At 44.3% G+C, this 26686-nt stretch overlaps 1 protein-coding gene across 1 annotated transcript in view; it reads right to left on the bottom strand.

Annotated features, from left to right (window-relative positions):
* Positions 1-26686, bottom strand: part of LOC132566596 (cytochrome P450 4B1-like) — an 85512-nt gene that overhangs the window by 25431 nt on the left and 33395 nt on the right. The window contains exons 8-9 of the mRNA XM_060231780.1: positions 21006-21196; positions 17627-17760 (exon numbers count right to left, since the gene is read on the bottom strand). Coding sequence (XP_060087763.1) covers positions 17627-17760; positions 21006-21196 — 325 coding nt within the window. The remainder of the gene's footprint in view (positions 1-17626; positions 17761-21005; positions 21197-26686) is intronic.

The following is a 26686-nucleotide window of genomic DNA, read 5'->3' as shown; positions in this document are numbered from 1 at the left end:
GAAAGGCTTTACAAGATGAACCTCTAAAAATTAAAGGACAAGATGGTCAAAGTGAGTAGAGAGATTCCTTGGCAGGTTAGACAAAGAAGAGTAGAATACAGAGTATTATCTACATTACTGCAAGAAAAGATTACATCTTATAGATGGCATATTCTGGAAGGCATATTTACTTTTCAGGCTAGAAGATATAAGATTGATTCAGTTCTTAAACTTAAAGACTTTCTAGATAACAAAGCCAAAAGCTGGATGAAAGAGAAAGGGGAAAAGAACTCTAAAGATTTATCCAGTGAAGGAAAAAAATGTTCATCTCATACAAGTACTAGAAGGCTCATCAGAATCAGATCAAGAAGTAGAGGGAGAGTTGGCAGGAGGATTACAAATGGAGACAAGGCTATAGAAGAAGAAAATATATATAAGTGGGACAGTAAAGGGCTAAAATCACAACAATGGGGACCCAAATGAAGATAATTTCAATCAATATTAATGGCCTCAATTCCCCACAGAAAAGGGAAATTTTTGCCAGAATTCTATCAACGTGACAAAAAAAATATTTTAACTATGCTTATTCAAGAAGACCAATCTGGCTTTCTTCCAAAAAGACGAATTAGAAACAATGTAAGAGTCATTCTTAATGTTTTAGAACATTTTGAGTCCCATCCAGACAGGCAAATGGCTCTAATGTTTTTAGATGCTGAAAAAGCTTTCGACAATTTGAATTGGCAATTTTTAATACAACAACTTAAAGAGAGGAATTTTGGGGAATATTTCACAAAAATGATACAAATAATCTATACTAAACAAAAAGCAAGAATCATAGTAAATGGGAGATGTCACAGAGTTGAACTTTGGAAGGGGATGAGACTCTTTATATTGACTTTGGAAACCTTAAACATTGTAGTTAGAAACAATTTTAAAAAGTCCGAGGTCTGAAAATAAAAGGGGAGGAGTTCAAACTTCAGGCATTTGCTGATCTGCGCTTTTTTCTGGAAGATCTGCTTGTCTCAATTGAAGCCCTGAAAGGAAATTTGGAGGATTTTGGAAGAGTGGTTAGAATGAAAATTAATCAACAAAAAACTAAAGTAACTACTAAAAATATGTCCCCATCTATAAGTGAACAGCTTGCGGATAAAACTGGCTTTCAAATTCAAAAGAAAATAAGATACCTGGGGGTTCAACTTACTAATAGATGCAGTTCCCATTTAGAGAATAAATACATGAAAATGTTTTTTAAAAACCTGAGAAAGATTTAAATAACTGGAGAAATCTACAATTATAATTCACGGACAGGATTGCCACAATAAAAATTGTTATTTAACCCGAACTAGTTTTTTTTTTGTTTCAAACATTACCCATAACATCAAGAAAAATATTTTCCCAAACTCTTAATAAGTTAACTACGAAATTTAAATGGCAAGGCAAAAAACCGAGAATAGAGTGAAAAATTTTACAAGATGTGAAGGAGAAAGGAGGCCTTGCCTTGCCAGATTGCGAATTATATCACAAGGCAAGTGACCTGGTTTGGGTTCGGGACTGGATAAAATTAGAAAATACAAGGTTATTGACTTCAGAGGGCCATGACCTACAAACAGGTTGGCATGCCTTTGTTTGGCATAATATGTAAGTCCATAGGTATTTTAAAAACCATTTGATCAGAAAGTCTTTAATAGCAATTTGGGATAAAATAAGAAATGCAAGATATACAAAGACCCCAAGCTGGGTTTCTTCTATCAAAACTTTCACCCAGACACATCTGTTAATGGTTAATAAAATAATAAGATATCAGGATCTTTTATGGGATGATGGCTTTTTGAAAACAGATATGGACTTAGTAAGGCAAAATATAGTCCTCGATTGGTGGCTACTTCTTCAATTAAAATCTAGATTTAGGAAAGATAAATCAATGGGTTTTAACGCCCAAAACTGTTCATTTGACAAATTAATGTTAGAAACTGATAAGCTTATTTTAAAAAGTACAATTATCTGTTACAGTTGAAAATGGAAGATGAAACAGTAAAGGAAGTTATGATTAAATTGTCTCAAAATCTAGGTTACAATATTGAGTTAGAACAGTGGTCTTAATTATGGAAAATAAACATTAAGATTACAAAATCTGTAACCTTTAAGGAAAATGTATTTAAAATATTCCACTGCTAGAACATGACACCAAATAGACTAGCTTTGGTTGCACATATTGTTACTGCTACAAGAATATTATGCCAAATACTGGAAGAAAACTCCAGTGGGTGAAGAACACAGCAGCCCGGCTGTTAGCATCAAGGCCTATACGGGTGTGGATGCACCCAGTGCTGCACGAACTGCACTGGCTACCTCTTGAGTATCGGATCCATTTCAAAGTGTTGGTTCTCACCTTTAAGGCCCTTTATGGCCAGGGGCATGCATATCTACAGGACCACCTCTCCCCATATGAGCCCCCCCCCCAGGTTCTGATGTCTGCCTCACAACATCTACTTGTAGTCTCTGGGCCTAAGGACGCCTGACTGGTTTCAACAAGGGCCAAGGCCTTTTTGGTTTGGGCCCCTACTTGGTGGAATGAGCTACCCTTGGAGATTTGAGCCCTGCGGGACTTGTCAAAGTTCCACAGGACTTGCAAGACAGAGTTCTTCCACCAGGCTTTTAATTGATCTGGCAGGTGTCCCTTTGAATGCCATCACTTCCCCCACCATTTTACACTCATGGTGCCTATATAGAGCTGACAGTAATTGGCCATACGTGCTGATATATGTTTGCCACTTATGCCTGAAATAGTGTCTGTTTCTTCTGAATATATTGTTGTGACTATTGAAACTATTTTTATGATGTTTTATGATGTTTTAATTCCGATGTTTTGTTTTTTACTGCTGTAAGCCACCCAGAGCCTACTTGTGGGATAGGGCGGGGTATAAATAAAAAAATCAAATCAAATTAAATTAAATTAAAAAGAAATTTACCGACAATGGAAGAACTTTTAGAGAAAATTTTGGATATTGCGGAACTAGACATCCTAACGACATTATTGAAAGGAAAATCCAAACAAGAAGCGGAGGATAAATGGACAAAATGAGATGTTTGGCTACAGAAGAACTGATTTATTTTATATGTTTTTGCCAATGATATAAATTTGGGGTGACAAATGGAAATGTAGCTTCTTTCTGGACATTTATTTCTAGTGTTTCTAATGACTTCTATCTTCATATGTTATATGCTTCAACATTTGTACATGGTTTTTAATATATATATATATATATATATATATATATATATATATATATATATATATATATTAAAAACCATATATATATATATATATATATATATATATTAAAAACCATGTACAAATGTTGAAGCATATAACATATATATATATATATATATATATATATATATTAAAAACCATATATATATATATATATATATATATATATACATTTCTTCCTTTGATTTTACATTTGCAAGTAATAAAATCAGAAACAATGCTGCATTATGACAATTAAACAGCTGATTTCCATCTATAGTCACTGGCCACTACTGCACAGATAGCAAGAAGCCAGCTGCATAACAAACAAACTGCATTGTATATGCTTTCAGTTGTAAGTCACCCCTCCCTCAAGGAATCAATTAAGGATTATTTCTCCAAGCAATGTCCAGACAAGCACTCAGGTTGGGGTGCAGAAAAGGGAAAGTGTGAGAAGCAAGTCTTCACAACTTTCTCAAAGCGGGAGATTATGCTTATTTTAGATAATGTAATTGTTACTATCACTATTAGAACTATTAAAATAACATGAGATGGTTGTGCAATATATTTATTTGGGGCCATAAGAAACTCAGAGATGATTTTGTAATATTCCATAAGTCCTATGGAAAGAGTAGACAAAAATATCCCAATGTTGTATCACATTAACAAACAAGAACATAAGAAGAGCCCTGATGGATCCGACCAATGACCCATCTAAACCAGCAACGTGTTTCACACAGCAGCCAACTGTTTTATCTGGAAGGAAATAAAATGAGTAAAGATTTTCCTAATGCTGCCTTCTAGCATTAGAATTCAATGGTATTCACTGATACTGTTGCCTCTGACTATGGAGGTTTCCTTTAATCACCATGGTAAGTAGCTGTTGATGGACTTTTCTTCTATGAAGCTCCCTAACCTCTTTTTAAAACCATATATGTCCACTGCCATCACTACATACACAGGCAGTGAATACACAATTTAATTATTTATGAGGGGGTATTTAATTTTGTCTGTTCATCTACTTCTGTGATGGATGCCGAGAGGAAGGGCATGTGAATGACAGCTAATGGAACTGCAAGTGAGTGACAGCTAATGGAACTCAGGGTGGCAGTTAGACAGTTGGAGAAAGCAGTTACTGAGTTGGAGCAGTTGGAGAGTGACTGGAAAAGAGAGTGGCAGTCTTTGTGATGCTGTCTAGTGTGTGACAAAAAATACAAAGCAGAATCTGATTCAGAGCCAGTGTGGGGTGACTTTGAATAACAGAAATTCTGGTGGGAGGCTGTTTCCAGGAGTTAAGAAAGAGCCTCTGCATATGTAAAACACAGAATCACATATTTAGAAGGAGAACAGTTTCCTGTATTAAGCTTAGTATCCAAAGGGGGAAAAGACAGTCTGGTAGATCAGGCATTGGGATAAGGTTTTGAGGTGGCAGTGAAAGGCCCTCAAAAGGTGTCAAAGATGCAGGTTATTTATCTTCAAGGGAAGATAGTAACAATCTCACCAGAGAAAGAGGTCTAGGTGAGAGACTTTAGTCTTATAACCAAAAGCAGGGCACACTTAAGATTGTGTGATTAGAAGTGAGAAAATTCACTGGAAATCGAGAACAGTTATAAAAAGATAAACCTTTAACATCGAGGATACCTTTAGTGAATGTTAAATCAACTGATGGGTAACACTGTATCTGGTGAATTCAGTAACCTCAGACATAGCTCTGTGTTCAGTTTTAACTATCTGCCAACATCTTCTAAATTGCAAAAACCTATGTAAATATCCCATCCCTTCCCTGCCAGTCTTTTTAAATAAACCAAAATTTGTTTTAAATTGCTACCTGTGCCTACTGTGCAATTTTCTGAAAGATAAATTTTGACAGCTGAAGCAATGACAGGGTGATCATTTTAGGGAAGTGCTTAGTAGAATGGTCTCCCCTGTCACAATTTCATTAGGTTCCCCCAAGTTCTGTTATTTTGGGAGAGGTAGAATATGTTCTTTCTAACCACTTTTTCTTTCCCATGCATAATTTTATAAACCTCTATAAACTTTATTAGTCTTTTTTTCTAAATTGAAAAGTTCTAGACTCTTCAGCCTTTTATTATACAAAAAGTCCTCCTGAAATGCTTGACTCAATGTTTTGTTACTCATAAGAATTCAAATTGATAAACTGCAGTGTAAAGCATTTTCTAAATATCTAAGTTAGTACTATCAAGGGCCCTATATATAGGGCCCTTTTTGAGATACAGGTACCAGAATTGTACACAGTTTTCCAAATCAGATCTATACAGGGATGTTACAATATCGGGGGTGGGGGGGAAGGGTACTAGAAATCACAATCATCCTATTCATAGTTTTGCAAATTTTGAATCATATGCACCTTTATTATTCCTTTTTATTGTAGATATAAAAAAAGCTTCACAGGTGGCTCGATCCTCAATTTTAATTGAAAGTTGTGGCTACCACAGGAGTGGCCTTGCACTCTGACTGTCATGACTCCCCCTGTCATTGGGTAGCCTCACTGTGACCCACCTACTGCCAGCCGTGTCAGGCCAGAACCTCATCAGTCAGCCTCTGACAAAGACGGTTGTCTGCTGAGAGATTCTCCTGGAGTCTTACTGATTACTACTGTCCTTCTTCAGTCCATCTCCCTGCCCCAAAACAATGCTGCCACCATTCTGCCGCCTCCAACTACCACTGCCAGCCAAAGCTGCACTTGCCCAGTATGCTCCCCCTGCCCTTACTGTTTGGGACCTGAGGTATTTATATTTATAAATATGCCAGAAAATCCTCCTTTTGGGGGGAGGGCAGTTCAGCAGAGCAGATAAACAGGCTCTCTATACTCTATATTCTCTATACTCAAGCCCCCTTTACACCTGCAAATTGTCTTCACTCTTTCTACTCAAATTAGGCTACAGTGGGCTGCTTGCTTTAAGAGACAGGAAGCCATTTGAAGCCTGCCTTTCACTCCTCCCCCCCCCACACACCTGCAAGTGGGAAGGGGTGAAAGGCAGGCTTCTAATGGCTTAGGGTTGCCAAGTCCAATTCAAAAAATATCTGGGGACTTTGGGGGTGGAACCAGGAGACTTTGGGGGTGGAGCCAGGAGCAAGGGTGTGACAAGCATAATTAAACTCCAAGGGAGTTCTGGCCATCACATCTAAAGGGACAGCACACCTTTTTAAATGCCTTTCTTCCATTGGAAATAATGAAGGATAGGGGCACCATCTTTTGGGGCTCATAGAATTGGACCCCCTGGTCCAATCATTTTGAAACTTGGGGGGGGGGTATTTTGGGGAGAGGCACTAGATGATATACAAAAAATTTGGTGCCTCTACCTCAAAACATAGCCCCCCCCAGAGCCCCCAATACCCGCAGATCAATTCCCCATTATTCCCTATGGGAATCATTCTCCATAGGGAATAATAGAGTGCCCATTAGACATTTCCCTACCCCCCCATGCTTTCTAAAGTAGGGGGAGAGCCTCCAAACCAGGGAATCCCCTGCCCCCTCCCTCTCTCTCACACACAAATACTTACTGGGTCTTGTTCCTGCAGAACTTTACTTGATCTGAAAACGAAAGCAAAACAAAGGGAGGGGCCGTTCTCTGAAGTCCTTCCTGCTCAGCCTTAAAGGCACATATTTTAAAAACGGACCGGCAGGAGCTCTAAAACTCCATGGTGACTGTGGGGGGCGGGGCTTCTTCTGCCGGCCAGCTGGCTGGGGGTGGGGAGAAGCCTGTAAAAATGGGGGATCTCCCGCTGGGACCTGGGGATTGGGAAGCCTATAATGGCTGCCTGCCTGCTTGCCTATCTTCCTGTCACTTCTCTGTCACCCTGTTTCCCTTCCTTCCTTTGACTTTATTTTATTCCTTTCTCCCAAACTTTAACATAACTCTCCATTCATTTCTCTCATTCTTACTCTGTATTTGTCTTTTTCTTTCATTCTGTCTATCTTCCTTCTCCTTTTTACTTCTCTCACAGGCCTCATTTTGGGCAGGAGCTCACAGAAGTGGAGTTCCAGAACCTCTAAATTTTACTGTGCTCTTTTTTTGAACCCCTGCCTCCCAAATACTTGTTTCTGGGCTCTATTGTACAACCCCCCTGTGAGAATTTTGCTGAACTCTAAGATTTGACAAACTTTCTAATATTTTTTTCCACAAAAAATGGGGAAATAACTAAAACATATAAAGCAGACAGATGGAAATCTTCATCATGCCACTGTGGCCACATAGGAGAAGGTAATTTTAAAAGTACGATGGGAGTAAGATGATAATTATAATTCAAGAAGCATGTTTAAGTAGATGCTGAGCTGATATTATTTAGTACACCTTCCAGATATGTCAGGGGTGTGTGGCATATGCAAATGAGTTGTGCTGATGAGCTCTGGCACCTCTTCTTCTACAAAATGACCCCTGCTCTCACTCCTTCACCCCCCCATATTTATATCTCCCTTCTGTTCTTTCTCTCATTCTTTCTCTGTATCTTCGTATTTCTGTCTTTTTATTTCATTCTGTCTGTGATCACACACACTAAATAATGCACTTTCAATTAGGATTGCCAGGTCCAATTCAAGAAATATCTGGGGACTTTGAGAATGGGGTTAGGAGACTTTGGAGGTGGAACCAGGAGACATCAGGGTGGAGCCAAGAGGCATCGGAGTGGGGCCAGGAGCAAAGGTGTGACAACAAGCATAATTGAACTGCAAAAGGAGTTCTGGCAATCACATTTAAAGGGACCACACACCTTTTAAATGCCTTCCCTCCATTGGAAATAATGAAAGATAGGGACACCTTTTGGGGGTCTCAGAGAATTAGACCCCCAGGTCAAATCTTTTCGAAACTTGGACACTTTTTGAGGAGAGACACCAGATGCTATGCTGCAATTTTGGTGCCTCTACCTCAAAAAAACAACCCCCCTAGAGCCCCAGATACCCACAGATCAATTCTCCATTATACCCTATGAGAATTGGTCTCCACAGGGAATAATGGAGTACCCAGGAGACATTTCCCTCCCCCCACTTTCTGATGACCCTGAAGCAGAGGGAGGGCCTCCAAACTGGGGGATCCCCTGCCCCCACCTGGGGATTCACAACCCTACTTTCAATCCACTTCCAGTGAACTTTCTAACTGGATTTTACTGTGTGAACTGGCAAAATCCAGATAGAAAGTGCTTTGAAACTGGATTGAAACTGCATTATTTAATGCATGTGATTGCAGCCTCAGTCTGTCTACCTTCCTTCCTTCCATTTCTCTTTGGCTGTTTCTACACTTGGCAGAAAATCCTGTCTGTGTGTATTTAAAAGTAACTGTTTACACTGCATATCGCCATCACTTCTGTCTTGCTATGCAATCTCTTAAGACTTCTACGTTTATTTTTTTTAAAAAGCACCAAAAACAATTTTATCCTGGAGTCAGTCTGCCTGCCTGCCTTCTGTCTATCTAATGTATATCCCACCCTCCCCTAACAGGCTCAGGGCAGCTAACAACATTTAAAACCACATTGAATATTAAAAGCAATATACATTAAAAACAATATACAGTTGCCCTGAAGTTCTCAAGCATATTTCTGAACAGGAGTTTTCCTGAACATGTGGATCTAATTTTGTAATTGTAGAACTTCCCCTTCGAGTTTTAAAACTCCTCCCCAAAGCCCTATCCATTGTTCACTTGTGAGAGCACTGATTCAAGAAGTCACTAGATGTGCTGCTCAGAACTGCATTGACATGTGCTCTTCTCCAAGCAGGGCTTCCCTCACAAGGAAAGCCCAGCTCAGAGGAGAATGCACCCTGCCTGGCTGCTGCCACCTTCAAGGCGAAGGTAGCTGGACGGGGCGTCAGTGCAGCTTCTCTGAGCTGGGCTTCCCTTGCAAGGGAGGCTCAACTCACAGGAGAACACACTCCACCTGGCTGCTTTTGCCTTCAAGGTGAATGTGCCAGGTGGGGCATCAGTATGGCTTCTCTGAGCATGACTCAGAGGAGAACGCTTCCACAGTGCATTCTCGGAGGTGCTCTGCACCTCCGAGAGTGCACTGTGCAGAACCGGCTCGGCCAGAGCCTGTCCACCTCTCCTTCCACACTGCTGCACCTGTTCTCCCCATGAGCAGGGGTGCGGCAGTAGGGCAGGCACAATTGGGGGGCACAGGACAGGTGCAGGCCTGGGGTGCCCGAGGCCCTAGCACCAGGCCTGCCAGGGTCCCAGACAGGTGAAAGAGGTGATGGCAAAGGAAGGCAGCCTCCAAGTGGCAGAGAGGTGCCCCACCATCCCCTTCAGCTGCCTGGGTCCCAGGCAGATGAAAGAGGTGGCCCATGGCAGCTATGTGTACACTGCCATGCCGGGGTGGGGTGTGTGTGTGTGTGTGGAATTCTTGCCTGGGCCTTCCTTCTTTTCAAATATAGAAGTAAAACTCAGTAAAAGGTGAGAAGCATAGTTTTAAATGTAGAAGCATTTTGAATGATGCAAGTTTGTAGCAGGTGGATTCAGTGCTCATTAGATCTGGAGAAAAGCTGAATGAAGAAAGGGCCTTTCACTCTTTTCTCCCCATCTTTTCCATACCATTCTCTCTCTCTCTCTCTCTCTCTCTCTCTCTCTCTCTCTCTCTCTCTCTCTTTTATTCTGTTTGTCTATCTTCCTTCCTGCCTGCCACTTACACATTTATCACCACCCTCCCAAATATTTTTTCTAGGGCCCGTTGTATTTCTTCCTACAATGGGATTTACTGCTAGTATATTCTATAATCGTTCTTAGACCTCTTGTACTTAGTACCCCCTTTTTCTGTTATTGAGACATTTCCTATAGCTTTTGGCATTACAAAATTGATCGTTTTATGTTTGATCCCTTTCCTAATAATTTTTTTATATTGTTGATCACTGTGGTTTTGCTATAAAGACTGCTGAAATCCTTCAGTGCCGGTAACATCACTTGTGTAGGGTTTTACAGGAAGTGATGTTGATACATAAGCAGTGTCTTTTTCCCAGACCTCAGATTCAGCAGGAGCTCACAGGAGCATAGCTCCTGAATCTTTCTGAGGGTTCCCCCTCTTCCTCCCCACCTACCTTGTTCATTGTATAGTAGGTGCAGCTGAATAACAATCCCTGGTTTAGGAAAGAGGGCAGCCAGCCAACCACCAAAGGCTTTGCCATGCCCCCAGCAGCCTTCATTAACCCCTGGAGAAGCCCACGCCACCCTTTCTTCACTTCTTATGTAATTTTGGGTGGCAGGTGGCTTGCTGGCCTTTTGACTGGAGGGGGGGGTGGTGGCCCAGGAGAGCCCTAGGTAAGCAAGGCCTGACTTGGGCTGGCTGGATCTCTAGCTAGTCCAAGCAGGCTTTGCTCACCATGGCTCTCCTTTCTTGCATCGAGTTGTTTTTGGCTGTGGGGGTGGCGGCATATGCTAATTACACTAATGAGTTACACTCATGAGCTCCACCATCTATTTTTCTACAAAATGACTGCTTTTCCCCCATGCCCAATCCCCAGTGTCTCCCTAAGGCTGCTGGCATGAGCCTGGCAACTAAGGATGCCAGCCTTCTGATGGAACCTGGTGATCATAGCTCATCTCCAGACTACAGTGATCTCCAGATTACAGTGATCAGTTCCCTTGGGGAAAATGGATGCTTTGGAGGGTGGACTCTATGGCATTCTAGCCCACTGAGGTCCCAGTCCTCCCCAGGCTCCATCCTCAAATCTCTAGGACTTTCCCAACCTGTATCTGTTACATTTATTTATTTATATTTATATTTATGACCCACCATTTCCTCAATGGGCTCAGGGCAGGTGTCATGACCCAGATGGGGGTGCCACCTGATGCTGCCATCACTCTGGATTTATGGTCCCTTGGGAAGGCCCAGAGTACCCTCCCAAGCTCAACAAAAAAAAATGCTCCTTTTAAGCTGAGGGAAAAAAACAGGCATGATGACCAGGCAGAGAACACTAAAAAAAGAGATAAAGCTTTATTTTTACAGGGATGGGTATTTAAACAAGGCAAGGTGCTTAATCATTATAACAGTGGATAAAGGAAAATGAAAGTAAACCCTAATGCGGCTACCTGTACTTTCAATAGCCTGTTAGTCGTCAAGGCCAACAGCCCTTTTCCCCAGGCTGACTGCCTGTGACTCACTCTACCTTCTGAGTGAGGGATCCTTCTCTCAGCCACAGACTGTCCTCTCAGCCTGACTCTGTGAGAGAAAAGAAGAATTGCAGATTTATACCCCACCCTTCTCTCTGAATCAGAGACTCAGAGCGGCTTACAATCTCCTTTATCTTCTCCCCCCACAACAGAAAAACTGTGAGGTGGGTGGGGCTGAGAGGGCTCTCACAGCAGCTGCCCTTTCAAGGACAACTTCCGCGATAGCTATGGCTAACCCAAGGCCATTCCAGCAGGTGCAAGAACGCAGTTCAACAGCCCACAAAGTTTATGTATCAATCTCCTCACACAATCCCTGGACACTGATTGGTTACAGCGGGCACCAATCATTGCGGGGACTGTAGGCTGTGTCTGCTTTCTACTTGCACACTGGTCTCTAGGCCTAGGCCTCCCTAGGCCTTGTCTCCTAGTCCTGCACCAGGCTTCCCAATCCACCACCTGGGGCGGGGGACCCCCCCAATTTGGAGCCTCCACCTCCGCTTGCCAAAAATCCGGAAGTGGTGGGGGGGAAATGGCGGCCCTTCCCTTCCCACCCAGCCCCATCGCAGCAGCGTCTCCTCGCCCCTTCCCTTCTCACCCAGCCCAGATTGCAGCAGCTTCTCCTCGCCCCTTTCCTTCCCTTCTCACCCAGCCCAGATCGCAGCAGCATCTCCTCGCCCCTTCCCTTCCCACCCTGCCCAGATCGCAGCAGCTTCTCCTCGCCCCTTCCCTTCCCACCCAGCCCCATCGCAGCAGCTTCTCCTCGCCCCTTTCCTTCCCACCCAGCCCCATTGCACAGCGTCTCCTCGCCCCTTCCCTTCTCACCCAGCCCAGATTGCAGCAGCTTCTCCTCACCCCTTTCCTTCCCTTCTCACCCAGCCCAGATCGCAGCAGCGTCTCCTCGCCCCTTCCCTTCCCACCCTGCCCAGATCGCAGCAGCTTCTCCTCGCCCCTTCCCACCCAGCCCCATCGCAGCAGCTTCTCCTTGCCCCTTCCCTTCCCACCCAGCCCCATCGCAGCAGCTTCTCCTCGCCCCTTCCCTTCCCACCCAGCCCAGATCGCAGCAGCTTCTTCTTGTCCCTTCCCTTCACTTCCCACCCAGCCCCATCGCAGCAGCATTTCCTTGCTCCTTCCCACCCAGCCCCAATTGCAGCAGCTTCTCCTCGCCCCTTCCCTTCCCACCCAGCCTCATCACAGCAGCTTCTCCGTGCCCCTTCCCTTCCCACCCAGCCCCATCGCAGCAGCTTCTCCTTGTCCCCTCCCACCCAGCCCCATCTCAGCAGCTTCTCCTTGCCCCCTCCCACCCAGCCCCATCTCAGCAGCTTCTCCTCGCCCCTTCCCTTGCCACCCAGCCCCATCGCGGCCACCTTCTTGACCTGCTCCTACACACCGCCCCTGCATGCATGAGGAAGTGGGGGCAAGTATGTGTCTGTTCTGAACAGTAATTGGATCAAGGTACTAGGGTTGCTAAACTAGGGTTTAAGGAGTTGGCAACCCTATCTCCTTCCCTTTATCTGTACCTTTGACTTCAGCTTTCCACTGCCTTCCCCCTCCCTGCAGACTCTACATAAGCCGTCTTTCTCCACAGTGTGAGGTGGTGGCGGCAGGAAGAGAACTAAGGCAGCTTACATAATTCTCCTCTCACAGTCGCATGAGCCAAATTAGGCTGAAAGTCTGTGTGTCATGCCTGCCCCTCACCCAGCACCTGCTAGCTCAGAGCAGGCACCTTTAACAGCCCTGGACGTAAGTCCTGAGGAGGCAAGCCGGCAGCAGGAGCCACCTGGAACTGATCAGGCCACGCCGGGCCCCAGCTCATCCCCTCCTGAATCTCCACCACCTGTTAGCTGGCTCCGTGAAAGGAGACGGCAGGAGATTAGAAACAGAAGGAGTGAAGCATGCATGCGGGGGAGAAGAGATCTAAGCCCGGCATACTAATGGGTTAACAAGCCAGCACAGTATATCTGCAATCCTGGCCCTTTGGCAAACTGTGCTGGCAACGAACGATCCTCCTGGGACGTGACCACGCTCTGCACCCTCTTGACTCCTGTGAGAACCCGCATATTTCTGACCCAGCTTGAACCTTGGACCTCGGAACTCTGGACTGTGACTTTGCTCTGTGGACTTGCTTTGGTAATTTGACTTCATTCGGCTTTGCTCTCTCTGGCTACCCGACCCTCGGCATTCCTGTGTTTACGCTCTCTGTCTCATCCCTTGGCTCGAACTGATTTATGGTTTTGACTAATTGGACTGTTTAAGATAACGCCTGTGCTGCTCCCTGAAAACCTCAGCTGGCTGCAAGAGTTCTGGCTGACTGCCGGGATGCCAGCAGCCGTCTCCTACCCGAGGCTCGAGTTATGACACTGTGACTGGTTCAAAATCACTCAGCCCCCACAGCCAGAACCTGGGTCTGGCAGGACCCACTCTGAAGCTCTGACTTCTCTGCCCTCCTCAGACTCCATCACAGAACCTGGAACTGGCAGCCATAGTCACGACTGGCCCCAATGAGTTCTGCCTCAGAGGCCTGCAGTGAGACCTTTCAGACCAACAGTCTCTCTCTAACAATTTGTTGGCCTTAAGCACAGCACTTCAATCTTCCTCTCTGTGTATTTGGTCTGTTGTCACAGGACACCATTTTTCCCCTTTCCAAAGGAGTTCTCAGCCAATCAAAGGAAGCCTTTCTCTGGCTTGTCTCCCGCCTTCTCCCTCCCTCAGTCATTCTAGGTTAGGGTTTCTTTCTGTGCTCTGTGAATCAGTGTGGCAGGCAGCTCAGCCTATGGGAGAGCAGGGAGAGCCAATAACTGCCAGAACTAAGGTTGGTTGCATTTCACTGAGCGATTCAGTTTTGCTGGCTAGCAACAGCCACTTGGGTGGAAGAGAGGAGCAGGCTGAACCATTGGCATGCAAGTTCTCTTGACAAATATTGATGCAGCGCAGTCCCAACCAATGAGGGAACTGGGATTTTCCACATGAAACTGGTTTTATCTATAGATTTCCAGATTACAGAAATCAGTTCCCCTGTAGAAAACCACTGTTTTGAAGGGCAAATTGCATGGCATTATACTCCAATCAGATCCCTCCCTTTACCAAATCCTATCTTCCCCAGGCTCTCCCTCCAAATATCCAGAAATTTCCCAGCTCAGAATTGGCAACCCTACAAAGGACACATTATTCTCTATCAAGTTGCAAGTCTGGGTTGGTGCATGCAGGAAAGACTAAAGGTGTCATATAAGGCAGTAGCTTTTTGGGTGCAGGGGGGAAACAAGGCAATTCCCTGCTTGTCTGCTTCCTCTTCCCCTGAAATCCTTTTTAAAACAGTGCAACAAGCCACACATGACATATCTGATGAGCGTTTAGCTTCAGTATGGGGTCACCCTGACAATAAGCTATGCACCTCCCACACGGCATAACCTTCTGCTTCTGTCTACATGAGCACTTTTGACTTCAGTCACATATTAAGTCTATCTACAAGATACACGATGAAAGTGAAGGTGAAATGAATCCTCATTGTTTCTAATCCCTCTCCCTTGTTGTATCCCGTATACCACTAGGAGTGGATAGATTGAATTAGTGAATGACAGTCTAGAGTGTCCATCTACTCAGAAGTTGAATGTCATATATCAATGTTTCTCATTTGCAGGGTCACGACCCAGTACCAGGCCACACAAGCCTCAATGCTGGGTCACCAGGGGCAGCCTGATTGCCCCTGCCCCCCATTTGTAGTTATTTTTGGTGCCCTATTGCGGTGCCGCACTTCAACCCCTGCCCCCCATGCCACCACTACCACCACCAACTGTAGCACTGGCCAGAAGCCCTGTACAAAGATTGCACGCAGACCAGAAGCCCTCCCCTGTCCCTCTCTGTTGTTAAGAAACATCAGAAAGGATGGGGAAAGCTTCTGGCCAGCACACAGTCTCTGTATCACTCCCTGAGCATCCTCTGCCTGGAGAACATAAGAACATAAGAGAAGCCATGTTGGATCAGGCCAATGGTCCATCTAGTCCAACACTCTGTGTCACACAGTGGCCAATATATGTATGTGTGTGTGTATACACACATATACACACACACACACACACACACACACACATATATATATATATACTGTAGCTAATAAGCACTGATGGACCTCTGCTCCATATTTTTATCCAATCCCCTCTTAAAACTGGCTATGTTTGTAGCCACCACCACCTCCTGTGGCAGTGTATTCCACATGTTAATCACCCTTTGGGTGAAGAAGTACTTCCTTTTATCCATTTTAACCTGACTGCTCAGCAATTTCATTGAATGCCCACGAGTTCTTGTATTGTGAGAAAGGGAGAAAAGGACTTCTTTCTCTACTTTCTCCATCCCATGCATAATCTTGTAAACCTCTATCATGTCACTCCGCAGTTGACATTTCTCCAAGCGAAAGAGCGCCAAGCATTTTAACCTTTCTTCATAGGGAAAGTGTTCCAAACTTTAATCATTCTAGTTGCCCTTTTCTGGACTTTTTCCAATGCTATATCGTTTTTGAGGTGCGGTGATCAGAATTGTACACAATATTCCAAATGAGACCGCACCATCGATTTATACAGGGCCATTATGATACTGGCTGATTTGTTTTCAATTCCCTTCCTAATACTTCCCAGCATGGCGTTGGCCTTTTTTATTGCAATCGCACACTGTCTTGACATTTTCAGTGAGTTATCTACCATGACCCCTCTCTCTTGGTCAGTCTCTGCCAGTTCACAACCCATCAACTTGTATTTGTAGCAGGGATTCTTGGCCCCAATGTGCATTACTTTGCACTTGGCCACACTGAACCTCATCTGCCACGTTGACGCCCACTCACCCAGCCTCAACAGATCTCTTTGGAGTGCCTCACAATCCTCTCTGCTTCTCACCACCCTGAACAATTTAGTGTCATCTGCAAACTTGGCCACTTCACTGCTTACTCCCAACTCCAGATCGTTAATGAACAAGTTAAAGAGCATGGGCCCTGCGGCACCCCACTGCTTACCGTCCTCCACTGCGAACACTGCCCATTTATACTCACTCTCTGCTTCCTATTAATTAGCCAGTTTTTGATCCACAAGAGGACCTGTCCTTTTACTCCATGACTCTCGAGCTTACTAAGGAGCCTTTGATGAGGAACTTTATCAAAAGCTTTCTGGAAGTCAAGGTAAACAACATCTATTGGGTCCCCCTTGACCACACATTTGTTCACCCCCTCAAGGAACTGTAACAGGTTAGTGAGGCAAGATCTTCCCTTACAGAACCCATACTGAGTATTCCTAAATAACTACTCATTCTGTCCTTGATAATGCTTTCTACCGACTTTCCCGGTATTGAAGTCAGACTGAGGACGCTCAGGGAGCGATACTGAGACTGCAAGCTGGCCAGAAGCCCTCCCCCATCCCTCTCTGATGTTTGGAAACATCAAAGATGGCGGGGAAAGCTCCTGGCTAGCTTGCAGTCTCCGTATAGCTCCCTGAGCGTCCTCTGCCTGGAGGATGCTCAGGGAGCGATACTGAGAGGGTGCACTGGGCAGAAGCCCTCCCCCATCCCTCTTTGATGTTCAGAAACATCAGAGAGGGTGGAGAAAGCTGCTGGCCCGCACGCAGTCTCTGTATTGCTCTGGTAGCAATACTGAGACTGCATGCCAACCAGGCATGCTCCTCCACCCCTCTCTGATGTTTGGACCACAGGAGAAAAACCTCCGCCCGGACCTCCGCCTGAACCACGGAGAAAAAAAATGGGCCATGGGGGGAAAACGTTTGGGAAACTCTGTTATACATTATTTAGAACATAATGCTTAAGGGAGCTCAGAACTAAAACGATAAAAGAAGCCAAGTCACAGCATAAAAGCACATAAACACAGCAGTCTAGAATTATATTGATAAAATGATTTTAAGGCTAAGATGTAAGAGCAGACCATAAAACAGCTTAAAAGACAGAACTCCTTAGTTAAATGTCTGGATAAAAATAAAGGTATTGGAAAGCAAAGCAGGTGCCAGGCAAGCCTCAAGAGAAAGTATATTCCAAAGGCAAGGTACCACCAATGAAAAAGCCCTGCCTGTCTCTGGTTGCAACCTGCCTTACCTCTGCAGCTGGGGATACAGAGAGCAGGACATGAGATAAGGATCTTAACAGACTTCCATATGTACATGCATAGTAGAAACATGCTGTCCTTTCGTGTAAGTACAAGAGGAAGTCCAATTAAATATTAAAAAGGAAGTCTGAAAATGTTACCAAATACGGTACATGAAGTTTCAAATGGAAGTCTGCAGAAGGAAGAGGACACAACCTTTCGGTAAGGCTCGTCCATCAGCAAATGTCACTGGTGCTTCTAATTCTCGAGCTATCATAGGTACAGGAGGGTAAATGCGAAGACTTTCTTTAATACACATAGTGGTATAAGTCATCTTTCCTAGGTCATCCCTGTAAGAAATCAGAGAGCAGACTGGATCATTTTTAAGTCTCATAACATTTTATAAAACTAAAGTGAAAAAGAACACCAACTGATGTTTGAAAGCCAAATGTGGTATGCATTCAAATGCCAGTCACACCCGGCACGTGGGAGTAGGTCAAGTAGGCAGCCATCTTGGATACCACCTGGCCTAAGGGACATTGCCAGGCACCCCCTCTCCCCACGCACAGTGTGTGCTCCTTGGATCCTGCCTTCCTCAATGGAAAGCAGGCTCCATGGAGCGCACATGCCACCAGGCCACTTTCACTTTCCCTGGGTCTCTACAGACTAGGGTTGCCAATCCCCAGGTGGGGGCAGGGGATTCCCCGGTTTGGAGACCCTCCCCTCGCTTCAGGGTTGTCAGAAAGCGGGGGGAAGGGAGGGAAATATCTGCTGGGAACTCTATTATTCCCTATAGAGATTTATTCCCATAGAAAATAATGGAGAATTGATCCATGGGTATCTGGGGCTCTGGGGGGGGCTGTTTTTTGGGGTAGAGGTGCCAAATTTTTAGTATAGCATCTAGTGCCTCTCCCCAAAATACTCCCAAAGTTTCAAAAAGATTGGACCAGGGGATCCAATTCTATGAGCCCCAAAAGAAGGTGCCCCTATCCTTCATTATTTCCTACGGAAGGAAGGAATTGAAAAGGTGTGCCATCTCTTTAAATGTGATGGCCAGAACTCCCTTTGGAGTTCGATTATGCTTGTCACAGCCTTGATCTTGGCTCCACCCCAATGTCTCCTGGCTCCACCCCCAAAGTCCCCAGATATTTCTTGAATTGGACTTGGCAACCCTACTAAAGACCCAAGGAATGTTAAAGTGAGCAGCGCCAGTGCAGCACACTCTTTGGAGCCTTGCAGCTTCAGGACCACAGTACGCAGCCACTGCTGGGCCACTTTCACATTCCCCAGGTCTGTAGCATAGACCCAGGGAACATGAAGGTGGCCACCCCCTGCCCCCGCCTAGTCATCCTGGCTCCAGGAAGTAGGTAGGCAAGACACCTCAGGAGTGGGCACGCTCAGAACATGGCTCCAAGCATGTTGGCTGCTGCCCTGACCCTGCTCAGCTTTCCCAAGACCCAAGAAGGCTGAGAAGGATCAGGGCAGCAGCAAGCGCATTTGGAGCCTGACTCTGAATGTGCCCACTGTTGCCTTGACCCCGCCCAGGCTTCCTGGAGCTCGGGAAGGCTGGGTGGGGTCGGGGATGTGGCGGCCATGATCCTGCTCAGCCTTCCTGGGTCTCGGGAAAGCTGAGCAGGGTCAGGACAGAAGCGAGCATGCTTGGAGCCAGGTTCCGAGCAGCCTGCTGCCATGCCTCCCCCCCACCAGAAGTCAGGGGCAGGGCTCTGCCTGGTGTGTCAGAACCCCCAGCACTGGTGCTGACTTCAGCTCACAATTTGTTAAAGCAGGCATGTGGTGGTGCTGGAGAGTTATTTTCCATTAAGTCAATTCTTTACAAATCATAAACCAACAAGTTGGAAACAGTCTGCTAGTCCTGAAGCATGGCCAGCTGGGTTTCTGATAACTCCCTAATTTTGTAGTGTCAGGAAGGCAGCAAACATGTTTATTGATTCCCTTGCAGGAGTCTATGCAAGCTGCTCTGAACCTGTTAGGGGAGAACAGGATATAAGTATCATAAAATAAAATAAGGTTAGTAGACTTTAACCTGCTTGTAGATCATGAGTTCTGTAGTCTACTATATGTTTTTTTAAATTGAGGGAATACAGTAAGAAACACACTGATATTTGCTCATCTACATGAATTCACTTCAAAAAGATAACAGTGGCTGAGAACAGATGGGCATTCTGGGGCAGCTGGGAGGCATCCCGAATTGGGACAGCTCAAAAAGAGCCATCCAGACAGTCCCCAGCGATGCAGCCCCATCCTTTCCGTGAGGCGGCTGGGCACCTCCATACAGGAAGGTGCCCTAGAAGCTGGATTCCCTTTTTTTCCCCTTGTGGGGCAAGCGCTTGTGCGCACAAGTGCACCAGCACTCTGATTGGTTTTCTTTTTAAAAAGAAACCCAGAACAGCTTGGGACGGCTTGGCAGCTCCAGACCACCAAGTTGCCTCACTTGCACCCTTCCCCATCCAGACAGCGGGGAGGCAACTGACAGTTGGCTCAAATATTTGCTACCACTTTGGAAATGGTAGCTTTTCAAGCCGGTCAAGGGACCCTGGAGGATGGAGTGAGGATGGGAGGATGGCCAGCAGATGTTGCCGTCTGCACAGATTTTTTGGGCCGATTTCAGAGGTGTCTCTGAGTCGACCCAAAGTGCCGGTCTGTAAGCAGTCAGTTTGTCTCTATTACATTTCATTAAATTCTGTAGAAGCTGTTTCCTATGCTGAATTTGTCAGTTTATGTTTATACAGTATACCCCAAAAATCCACTACAGCCATAACTAAACCTGCTTGACAAAGTGGTTCTTTGTATTTCTGTGCAAAACCTTAACTCATAATAGAAAAAAGGGTCTAAGCTGTGAAAACCTCTTTGTAGAGCAAAGTGTGCTATGATGAACCTAGATTAATAATAACCAGAAACCAAACTTGTTATTCTTTTAATCTGTCAAAAACATTCCCACTATTTTGCATACTAATTCACTGCTCACTGTCTCTATATGTAGGACTGCTAATTCCATCTCATACTATTATCTAAGTGTGCTTGGCACATGAAAGCTCACACGTTGAATAAAACGTTGTTGAACTTAAAAGTCTCACTGGACTCCAGCTTTGTACTATTGCTTCAGACCAACATGACTGCCCACCCAGATCAAACTGGAGCACAATTACAATTTTCAAAAGCTTAAGTCCTACACCTCAAGACTCCCTACATTACTCTTCAGTATGGTCTTTTGTTATACATATATGGGTTTTTTCTGTACATGTTATTTTTGTTGGTTGTGTGCTTGTAAAATAAAGGCACATTACAAGCACACAACTGATAAAATAACACATGCAGAAAAACTCTTTAAAAGGGGCTTGTAAAATAAAATCCTGGCGAAACAGCTAGGAAAAATTGAAGAGCCACTAGAGGGAAAAAACCATGTGTAGAAAAGAAATGAACATGGTACAGGCCCAGAACCAATGTAACAACATGTGCAGAAAAACCATACAAGAGGTAGAATACTCTTCTTTCACTTTTAGAAATCACCAAACAGTTCAAAAATATGACCCAGTCTCTATGCAAATAAGAGAAAAGTACAGAAAAGATGTCTGACCATCGAATAGTTTCCCGTTCCCCAAGAAGCTCTTGTATCTCTTCTCTGCATCTCTGCTGATGTCCAGGATTCAGTGCCATACAATACAGAAGCCAAGAGACTCCACTAGCTGTAGTATCATGACCTTCAAACATGAATGTATCCACTTCAGCTCGCAGGTCTTCATTTGATAATGGAATTCCATTTTCATCCTAGCAACACAGAAAAGAGAGGGAATTATGGCTTTTTAAAGACCAAAGTGTATCTAAGCAAAAGATCAGCAAAACTCAAAAACAGCCAAGAAAAAAAGTGATTTTTGTATGGTGCCTAATAGATAAGTGCCTGTGCTAGCAAGGCAACCCTGGGGAGATGACTACAAACAGACAGGACACTATTTAGAGTTGCCACATCTTCCACCAGCAATCCATGCTTCCTGGTGCAGATGTTTGGGGTGGCAGGAGATTTAAAAAAATATATCAAAAATGTAATCACATCTTTGTAGATTTTCTTTGGAAGTGATGTTACATCACTCTAGGAATTACCAGCAACACAGTGTTACTATAGACTTTCCAGTGATGCCTAGAGTGATATGATGTCACTTCTGGTTTTCCTTGGAAGTGATATCACGTCACACATGCTGACAGCACTTCCCATGACCTTGCTCCCCCGTCTCATGCCAGGTGTCACCCATTGACTAGCAACCCTAGCACTACCCCTGAAAAGACCCTACCTCCAGTTACCAAGTTTATAACCTCTAAAGAAGAGGGCATTCAGACCAGGGCCTTAGATGTAAGCTAACAGTCATCTCCTATAGGTGAATTACGTTCTTTAGATTGATTTAACATTTATGTGCCATTTTTCCCAATATACAATTTAAAAATATAAAGAAACAAAAGAAAAGGCAAAAATGAGAGGCTTCATAGTGCAGAGTAAATTGTTTTAATTTGTTATACTGTTCCACAGATCCTTTACATTGTTACATTGCTTACCAGCAACAATTGTTACAAACAATTTACTCTGTATCAAACAGATACTGTTATAGCATGTCCTGCTACACATACAGTGCTAGCCATACCAGTGTGTTTGGCAGATATAACAATACAGAGTATACAACAGTCACTGTTGCGGACTTTACCATCCTTTATTTACTTTGCATTTTTTTCATCTGGAAACTTTTTACCTTGCATAGTTCCTTGCAAGCAATAGCCATTTTCTCCTTTGGCTTCTATGTTACAGCAATTACATGCTTATCTGTTACGGAGTTGTCCTCCCACTTCTTGGCTTGCTGCCAAGAGGCACTCTCTTGCTCAGCCATAGCTAACACTTTTACACAGCTTCTTGGCTTCTCAATGAAAACATGATTTACACAGTTATTTTGATACCCATATCTCTCTAGTGGTATCCCTTTAGTACTCCGAGCTGACCGCCTCAGTTCATCAGTACTCTGAACATCCTCAGACACACTTTCAGACACACTTGGAGATCTCATCACCTGTTTTATGACAGTGCTTACACCTCCCTCTGTCATAGGTAAAGTTATCTGTTCAGGCACATCATTAGCGTGTAGCCGGTTCCAGCCCTCATTCTCACAGAAATTGGCAGACCTACTGAAGCTTATTTTCTGGTTCTCATTTGCAAATCTGTAGGCTTTCATGCCTGTCTGATAACCAAGAAACACAAGCTTCTTTGATCTATTACCCCCCTTCCTTCTCTGATTCAAGGGAATATTCACCCATGCCTTTGTGCCAAAAACTCTCAGGTGGTCCAGAGAAGGGGTTTTGTTATACAACATCCTATAGGGAATATTGTCTATAGCTTTGTCCACAGTCTATTTTTAATGTAACAGGCAGCCTTCAAGGCTTTTGCCCAGTAACTCATTGGTAAATCAGCATCTTTAAGCATTGCATGCATCAGGTTTTGCATTACTCCTCCTCTGCGTTCAGCAAGACCATTTTCTTGGGGTGTTGCTATATTGGCTACCCTATGTTTAATACCTTGACCCTGTAGCCAGTGTTTGAATGCTTAGACATGAACTCACCACCCATGTCAGTCTGTATAGCACACAGACTCCCCAGCTGATTTTTCACTCTCCTGTGCCAATACTTGATGGTGTTGCATACCTCAAATTTATGTTTTAACACAAAAACCCATGAAAATCTGGAATTGTCGTCTGTCAGCAACAATGCAAATTTATTATTTGAGTGACTATTAGCAAATGGCCCAATTATATCCTCATGGATTAATTCCAGGGGCTTATTTGTTACTCTGTCACTCCTCTGTGCAACTGGGAATGCATTTGATTTGACACACTTACACACATCATAGTCTAAATACTGTTTACATTCCTTCACACAATTCCTCCCCACAATTTGCAGTGTTTTATCAATTGCATGAAAGTTAGCATGCCCCAATCTTCTGTGCCACAGATGCACGCAGTTATTATGTGGTGGTACATTTAATACAGTTTTAGCAGTCATAGCATTTGTGTCTAACACATACACATTATTCAGCAATTTAGCTGTTCTAAGCTCTGCACCGTCTCTGCTTATTTTACAAATCTTATCAGTGAATGTCACCGTAAATCCTGCTTTGTCCAGCACAGACACGCTCAGCAAGTTGTTCTCCAGAGCTGGCACACATAAAACATCAGGAAATGTGTGACGCAAGTTGGGAAAAGTCACACACCCCTGCCAGAGTACCTTTGAACAGCTGCTATCAGCCAGGCTGACAGATTGCCATCGGAGTGCTTGTTTATTTTGCAGTAAATTTTCATCCTTGCAAAAAATCTGCGACACCCCAGAGTCAATAATCCACACTCCAGATGAAGCAGCATTGTCAGTCACCACAAGAGATGCATTAGAGTGGCCCTCAGCTCCTGCAGACCAGCCTCCATACTTCAGTCTGGCTCTGCCCTCAGGACACTCACACCTCAAATGTTTTGCAGAGCCACAACGAAAACATTTCTTCACATTTAGGGCAATCTCTGACTCTGCTCCAAGTTGGTTCCCGGCTGACGCTTCCCTGTTGGCCTCCTGCTTCGCAGACTCCCCCAGTCTGGTATGCTGCCAAGCTGATAAGCCAGACTGATGCAAATGACGCTCCTCATCAAGTAAACGTCCGGTAATATATTCCAAAGTTAGTTTGCTGGCCTCCACCATCTCCAAAGCAGTTACTAGCATATTATACTCTGCCGACAGCGAGCTCAGGATAAGATAAACCTTATCTTCCTCCAACACAGTTTTTCCTCTCTCAGCCAATTCATTGCAGCACAGAGCTAGGGCATTCAGATGTGCTCTTATGGACTCCCCCAGCTTCATTACAGTTCTATAAAGCTGTCGGGTAAGTGCAATAAGTGAACTGGCTGTTGCTTGCACATAAACTGCTCTCAAAGAGTCCCAAGCAGCCTTCGATGTGCGCTTACCGGTTAGGTGGATCAGTTGATCATCTCCCACGCTCTGGACTATCGTTGCTAACACCTTCTCGTCCTTGGCAGTGTCCTCCTCATCCAGCTGGCCCAGAGGCGACTTGACCACATTCTCCAAACCTTCATGTTTGAGATAATGCTCCATGCGGAGAGCCCACACATTGTAATTAGTGGAAGTGAGCTTTCCCACTATCTGAGCTGTTGTGATTAGAGCCATGATGAAAACCTTCAGCACCGCTGTTCCAAGCCTCTCTGAGCTAGTCTCCACTCCCGCACACCAATCACGGTAGCAGACGTCCACTCTGGCTTGACACTCCACAGCAGGCCAACTCACCGAGAACCGCAGATGGTTCCAAACTGGTCAGACTGGGCAAACTGGGCAGACTGGGCCCATAATCCTGTCGGTGTAGAAATTAGCAGATTTATGAACTGCCTGTGTCTGCCTCTGCCAGTTCACTCAATGAGGAATAGTTCAACACAGTCCACTCCTCTCCTCTCACTATTATTGATTGTCTGGCGGAGCATTTTGTTGGAGAGTTGTATATATGTGTATAATAAACCTTGTAAATAGTTTAAGAAGCACAGTGTGGAGTGGACTGTTTTGAACTATTCCTCATCGAGTAAACTGGCAGAGGCAGACACAGGCAGTTCACAAATCTGTTAATTTCTACACTGACAAAACATGCCCAGCTCCTTCAACCTTTCCTCATAAGACTTGGTCTCCAGACCCCTCACCATCTTTGTTGCCTTCCTCTGGACCCATTCCAGCTTGTCTATATCCTTCTTAAAATATGGTACCCAAAACTGAGCACATACTCCAGGTGAGATTTTACCAGAGCAGAGCATCATTTCACATGATCTGGATACTATACTTCTGTTAATATAGTCCAATATTGTATTTGCCTTTTTAGCCACCGCATCATACTGTCGATTCATGTTCAGCTTATGGTCCACTAAGACCCAAAGATCCTTTTCACACATACTACTGCCCAGACAAGTCTCCCCTATCCTATAACCATGCATGGGATTTTTCTTACCTAAATGCAGAATTTAAATGTAAAAGTTTATCACTGTTAAAATTCATTTTATTGGTTTTAGCCCAGTTTTCCAGCCTGTCAAGATCATCTTGGATCCTATTTCTGTCTTCTACTGTATTTGCAACCCCTCCCAATTTAGAAACATCTGCAAATTTAATAAGCATTCCCTCTATTCCTTCATCCAAATCATTTAGAAAGATGTTGAACAAAACAGGCCCCAGGTCAGATCCTTGAGGCACTCCACTTGTCACTCCTCTCCAAAGGATGGGGAACCATTCACAAGCACTCTTTGGGTGCGATCTGTCAACCAGTTATAGATCCATCTAATGGTAACTGGATCCAAACCACATTTTACCAACTTGTCAACAAGGATGGCATGTTGAACCTTATCAAGAGCCTTAGTGAAATCAAGATAAACTATGTCTACAGCATTCTCCTGATCCAGCAAGGTAATCAGTTTCTCAAAAAAAGAGGTCAGGTTAATCTGACATGACTTGTTCTTCAGAAACCCATGCTGGCTCTTAGTAATCACAGCCATCCTTTCCAATATTCCAGGACCAACTGCGTGATGATTTGTTCTAAAACTTTTCCAGGTATAGACGTCAAGCTGATGGGTTGGTAGTTACTCGGATCGTCTTTTTTCCTCTTCTTGAAGATGAGGACAACGTTTGCCTGCCTCCGATCTTCCGGCGCCTCTCCTGTTCTCCAAGAATTCTCAAAAATAATAGCCAGAGGCTCAGAAATTACATCTGCAAGCTCTTTTAGAACCTTTGGATGCAATTCTTCTGGCCCTGAGGACTTAGGTTCATTTTTAAAAAACTAGGTGTTTATGTACTACCCCTATGCTGATCTTAGGTTGGAACTTCTTACCCTCCTTATATGTTCTGTTTTTGCCATGTTGAGCACTGTTTCCCTCATAAGAGAAGACTGAGGAAAAGTAGGAATTGAGCGGTTCCTCCATCTCTTCGTTACTTGTTACAATTTCACAATTTCACTTTCTTGCCCTTGCAATGGGCCTACCATGTCCTTGCTCTTTTTCTTACTCTGAACATAAGAAAAGAACCCTTTTTTGTTGTTTTTAGCAACTTTGGCCAGTCTAAGCTCATACTGAGCTTTAGCTTTCCTAACTTTTTCTCTACAAGCACTGGTGATTTGTTTATATTCATCCGTGGTTATAAGGCCCTCCTTCCAATTCCTAAAGAAGTCTTTTTTATTTCTCAAGTCTTTAGAGAGCTGTTTAT

The sequence above is a fragment of the Heteronotia binoei genome, chromosome 2, assembly GCF_032191835.1.
Source record: "Heteronotia binoei isolate CCM8104 ecotype False Entrance Well chromosome 2, APGP_CSIRO_Hbin_v1, whole genome shotgun sequence".
NCBI lineage: Eukaryota > Metazoa > Chordata > Lepidosauria > Squamata > Gekkonidae > Heteronotia > Heteronotia binoei.
Note: the sequence above shows the minus strand (reverse complement) of the source record. Positions and strands in the feature narration are given on the sequence as shown.